This window comes from Cryptotermes secundus, unplaced genomic scaffold (genome assembly GCF_002891405.2).
Source record: "Cryptotermes secundus unplaced genomic scaffold, Csec_1.0 scaffold864, whole genome shotgun sequence".
Classification (NCBI taxonomy): domain Eukaryota; kingdom Metazoa; phylum Arthropoda; class Insecta; order Blattodea; family Kalotermitidae; genus Cryptotermes; species Cryptotermes secundus.
This window is the reverse complement of record NW_019733330.1, coordinates 140,055-145,901: the sequence shown is the minus strand read 5'-3', so window position 1 is coordinate 145,901 and position 5,847 is coordinate 140,055. Positions and strand designations below refer to the sequence as shown.

Sequence of the window (5,847 nt, the reverse complement as noted above, 5' to 3'; positions counted from 1 at the left end):
ACAGTGGGGGGGTGGGCGAAAGTAACATGTTTATTATAGTGTTGTGTGGGTGGAATTTGGACTCCAAGCGAAGTAAATCTCTGTAGAAGATCCTGCTTGGTATATTTGGAAATTTAGAAACTTGGAATGTATTTTGTCAAGAACAGGTGATGAAGGACAGTACTGCCATATTCTTAACAGTTTGAGACAGGTGAAAATATCTGTGTTTTGAAAACAATGAAGATATAATGATATATAATTCATGCATGACAGTGACTACTTTCTTCTTTGTCTTCCTTTTCATCTATCATTTAGTAGGAGTTTCAGTGTAAAGCGTAAAGGATACAAGAACTTCAGATATACTTTGTAATAAAACTTCACTGCACTCACTCTTGCTGTGTATGGTAATTTCTTTATATTTAAAGATATACACGACATATGACTATTACATTTTTAGTTGTTTAAACGTAACTTTTACAAGGAATAGGTACTTAGGAGACGGTATTGATTGCAGAGGGCACAAGAGAAGACAGAAATAGCTGCAGCAAAGGAAGAGATTCAGCGGCACTATCTGGAATTGCTGTCTCATCAACACGATCTGGAACAGAAGCTAGAGAGTACATATAGTGCTGTGCTGCCACCTTCTGTGGAGCATCATGCGTTGCGACAACAGCAAGAACAGCTGGCAAGTGAGCTCAGGAAGGTGGGTTGTAATTCTGCCTAAGCAAGTTCATTATGTAAACAAAATACTGTACATCACTTGTATCCTGAGCTTCCATGGTACACAGTTTTCTCTGAACATTTGATAGTTATTCTGCTGAATCAAGAAATTTCCTGTTATAGAATCTCATATTTCATAACCACGATTACAGAATCCTGTTATTTCGGTCTGCTTTTCTTCTTCAGAATCTGTTTCACTACATGACAAGTTCTGTCCTTGGGGTGTAATGCTGTTTAGTCTGGTGGAAGTAAACTGATATTCGAGAGAAACATATCACCACCTTGTTCAGGATCAAAGAATAAGAAAAGCAGAAAACTAACATGAAGCAGGCAGCAAGCAGAGCATAGCACTATATCCCAGAGGACAGAACTCTTAATAGCCACTTTTGTATGAACCTCAAATCCAACATATTTCACAACATGTTTCTGTTTCCTGTGTATAGCTGTAAGAATTCTTGGTTCCCAGTGAAGCCTAAAGAGATTTGGTTGTAATTCCTTTTTCATATCATGTATTTGATAATTAACTCAATGATGTAGCATTCTTCTGAGAAACAAATTGTCAGTTAACCAATCATGAATTTCTCTACCTTCTCTAGCTTCATTACCTTCATTACTGTGTTCACAATAGCCTGCCATTGGTCATCACATCTTGGGTTTTGAGTAAAACACTTGAATTGCACTTATGTACTGCACACATTATAACAGAAAACCATAATTTTCACTTTCTCAGTTACGGACTGAAGCTGCTTCAGAACATCATGCAAAACAGGTGGACATTACAACTCGTTTAGCTGTGATGGATGAATTGTTACAGAAGGTTGACATGAAATTAGCCAAGGAAATGGCAGAGACACAGCATGATTTCCAGCCTGGACAAAACAATATCAAGGTGAAGTTTGGATGTTATAGATGCTTAGGCTTATGTCACGTTGGTGAATGAAAGGATATCATTTATTGAGATTCCACTGCAGTATTCATCTTCAGGTTCAGATGGTTCTGAAACCATCAGATTTCAGGCTATTTTATGAATGGATGAATTATTATTTGTGGATGATTTAGTGCATAATAGTAACATTACACCGTGATTACATTTGACTTAGTCACTTGTCTGAGGTATTATTGATATACAAGCAGTTGCCACCCTTACGAAGAGTTACTATGTTCCTGAAGAAAATTCCAAAACGATTATTTAGCATGAATCATTGTTTCCCATAAGTGCAATTCTGTAATTGTGAGCTATGTTTCTGAATGGCCAAGAAATGCCCAGAAGAAATAGAAATCACCAATTATTGTACCTGTAGAGAAGTATGTAAGCATTGCAAACTTAATAGCCTTGACCTGGATCTCCCTCAGTCTTATGGGCACTTGGTGCTGGGTTGGTCATATATCCAGACAGTGAAAATGTTTTCCAATTCAGCAGTACAATTGTCATGTTTTCATATCACTGTGGACAGCCAAGTAGATGCTTGCTTTACTACAGTTGATGGAGAACATACCATCATCATTAAGTTTTATTATTTTGCCCTTTATTTCCAATGTCATATAGACTTCTAGAGCATTTTTATTATTGCCATCACTTTGCAGAACTTCTCCCTGTATTAATCATCATTAATAGGGTATAAACCACAAATTTGTTTAAACAATAGCAAAATCTGTAACAAGATGCACACCAAAGCAGAACATATGGCAAACTGAAAATTGTGATGTGTTTGTTTCCATTTTAATTTGCACATTTCTTTTATTCAGAAAGGATTTTGGATTAGAAAGTTTTCATTCAGATAGCAAGCCAAGCTGGTGGCACATGTTTCATTACAGAAGTTCATATGAGTGAAATTTCATAATGCCAATTTTCATAAAGGGCAGGCTCTGTAGAGGACATTCTGGAACTTCTCACCTTTTCTGGTGATCTGGTTACTATTATACTAACACATATTTTTGCTGCTGCTGCTGCTGCTGCTGCTGTTGTTGTTGTTGTTGTTGTTGTTGTTGTTGTATGCTAACCATGGGAGCTTCCCCAGTGGTCTAGCATGGAAGTTTTGTATTTGGGTGGTACTGGATCTTATCCCAGATGTTGTCACAAATCTTTAAAATATAAACAGTAGAACTTGACTGTTAGTGTAACAACAGCCACTCAGCAGAAGAGGTGAGTAGAGTCAACTACTGAAATGTCTTCTGTATCGCATATATCTCAGTCAATAAACAGTAGCTAAATAATCATGATGTAATGACACAACCATCATCATTAACCTTAAGAGAATCATAATACTAACATTCATTTATGGGAATAGGGATTGCAGCTTGAAAGAGGGATTAAGAAACTGGAGCAAGAAGTGGAGCACCTGCTGGAGCAGATGGCTGAATTACACCAACAAGAAGGAACAGCTCGGTTGCATGAGGAGGCAGAGAGTCAGGCAGACTGGCGGACACTCAACACAGAGCAAGAAGAATTTGTCCGCCTGAAGCACCATGACTCACCACTGAATGTGGTTCATGCAAGGTGGGATGAACAACCAGACAAGCTCGGACAGCAAAAGGGGAATGGGAAGCCAAAACAGCAAATGAGGATTGTGCCTTCAGGAGCTGAAATGTCATTTTGTGAGTAAACCTGAAAATGAGAACAGCTGGTAACAAGTACTGGCTTCATCTGAATAGGGACAGTAACAAACCTTTTCAATTGAAAAGTATCAAAATTGAAGATCAATTTTTTTACAACAGGGTGTAGAAATCTACACACAAACATGTGTCATCCTGCCATTTGACACTATGTAATGTAGCTACTGACAGCACCACAAAATAACCAACAAAAGCCACAGGTGTTTAAAAATGGGCAAGAACAAGTGGTTCCTATTCTTAATTAGTCAAGCACTATGCCATAAAGATTGGGGAGTGGAGGTATAGCCTCACACACCAGCTGTTTTCCCCCGTGGAAATTGAACCCCGTTATGAATTGGATAGGAGGCTGAGTGGGCCCCAGAGTTGCTGTGGAGAAGGAAAAAAAAACATAACCCAGTCTGTAATAAATTAATGGTAATTTATTTTGCCATTTATTTTTCCCTTTCATTATTTTGAGTTGACACAATTATTGTCATGTGTATGAGTGACTCTCAGCAGAGTTTTGGATTGGTACTGGATTTATTGACCACTTAGCACACAATTCATAATTACACTTAATTATAGTGCCATCGCTGTTCTCCACACTTTACAGTTTACTGTTACACACACACTAATTGTTTTCCAGCCCATAGTGTCTTTACTAGTAGTTGCCTGGTAATGGCTCCAACAATGGCTATTCCTCTGCTTCTGGGCTGAAGTCCTATCTGAATGGAGGCTCCTATCCAACTGCCTATTCTTGCTCCAGTTGCACTCCTTATAACCCCTCAGCACAGACCACCATAGAAAATGCCATTTCCAGCAGTACCTTCACTTTTCTGCATTGACTGTTGCTTTGGGAATCTGTCTCCGATCGTTGCCTACAAACGGCTCTACATACTACAATATTTATATTATATTGTGAGTGCTAGCATAAAACTTATTCTTGTTCATTATTACATGATACTTACACTTTTTTTTTTAATTTGAGATTTTCATATACTCTCTAATTAAAGAACATCTTTATTTTGATACAGACATCCCTGTGCGGAGTGATGAATTCTACAGACAGGAACTGGGTGCAGTGAAAGCTGCAATGGATGTTAGGGACCAGATAGTGTCAGAGTCAACTTTCCGGTAAAGCATATTTCAGGTATGTGGTCAGTTTCTCAGTTTCATACCATATGCCTTTTTTTCCCCCCTGGCACTACAGCCCCAGTGGGCCTAGGCCTACCTCCATGAACTTCTCCGTTCACTTCAGTACCATATGCCATTAGTACTCTTTAATTGTCAAATGGGCTTTTTTTTTGCATTGGGTATTTAGTAAAGGGAAATGAGTATAAAAAAGGTCTTTAATTTATATTTTGAGCTTGTATAACACCAGATATACCAGAATAATGAGCATAATGTTCCTTATTCCAAAATTTTATCATCAGTTTTGAGTTGAGGTATGTTGTTATGATGGTGAATCAGGAGGCAGTGGGATGAAAGAAGATTAAGGTGTGTTTTGAGCTGTTATTTTCGAATTTGTGTCAAAGAAAATAAATTGGGGAATGATGTGAAGTGGATGCTTGCTAAACACAAGTTAGAAGTGCTACTTTTCTTCTCCTACCATTTTTTCCATTTTATATGGACCGACACGTATAAAGTCTCCCATTCTTCTGTGTTTCCGCAATCCTCTGTTTTCAGTTTCATGCCACTTTTTCCTCTCTTCGTGGTGTCTTCCAATACCTGCCTGAGCTGTATTTTTCTGGGTTGTCCCATAGGCTTTTTTCCTTTAAATTATAGTTCTAATGCCATGGGTATCCTTGTTTTATCCATTCCTTTTATTCATGCATTGCTAGACCATTGTAATTGTGATGCTACTATTGGGTTAAACCTATTTAATTTTGCTTCTGTTTGGTATGACCAATACTGGTTGTTTAGAGCAGTGTTGTGGAATACAAATATGATCTTTCACATTAGAATATTCTGGATATTTTCTATAGTGTACCATGTAGAAAAGTTTGAAGGGCATAAGACAGTTGTTAATGAGGCCATAATTGCCAGAAGCTCTTTACACACATTTTTTATGTATATGTCCTTTAACACGACATAAAATGACTTACATTGTCTTAAGACCATCTTTAACTAGCCAAAACGGGAGAACTATCTACGAAAAGGTAAGTGAATCAGACTTAGGCTGAAATCCTTTAGCCATTCACTCTGTCTAATAGTCAGGCTTGTTATTGCTACACAACAGGTTGTTATCTTATTAGTGTGGATATGAAAGCACCAAAACTACAAATGGAAATAAATCTGATCTTGGTTGTTTTGTTGTATGAGACTTTGGACTAATAATTTATACTGTGACATTATAATAATCCAGAACTCGAACATGTGATAATATTTATAACTAGTCTTAGAAAAGGTGAACTCTGTCCATTGAATTTGAATTTTGATGATGTGTGTTCCATGTTATTTTCAGCAGAGGAATCGGCGATTTATTACCAGAAAAGCAGATTGAAGACATTTACAGCTGCCTCCTCCCCCCCCCCAATTCTTGGAATTGTGATATAC

General features: G+C 37.7%; 2 protein-coding genes across 5 annotated transcripts in view; one reads left to right on the top strand and one right to left on the bottom strand.

Annotated features, from left to right (window-relative positions):
• LOC111868066 (TBC1 domain family member 31) overlaps positions 1–5,847 on the top strand; it is a 46,145-nt gene that overhangs the window by 26,083 nt on the left and 14,215 nt on the right. For 2 of the 4 annotated variants that reach the window (XM_023858429.2, XM_023858426.2), the window contains exons 17-21: positions 494–682; positions 1,430–1,588; positions 2,988–3,294; positions 4,326–4,441; positions 5,756–5,827. In XM_023858429.2, coding sequence (XP_023714197.1) covers positions 494–682; positions 1,430–1,588; positions 2,988–3,294; positions 4,326–4,429 — 759 coding nt within the window. In that variant the 3' untranslated portion in view covers positions 4,430–4,441; positions 5,756–5,827. Of the gene's footprint in view, positions 1–493; positions 683–1,429; positions 1,589–2,987; positions 3,295–4,325; positions 4,442–5,755; positions 5,842–5,847 lie in introns of those variants that run through there. The other 2 variants (XM_023858428.2, XM_023858427.2) reach the window with 2 other exon arrangements.
• The window catches only part of LOC111868068 (tctex1 domain-containing protein 2), a 19,675-nt gene that overhangs the window by 6,879 nt on the left and 6,949 nt on the right, over positions 1–5,847 (bottom strand). The gene's annotated exons all lie outside the window — the stretch shown is intronic.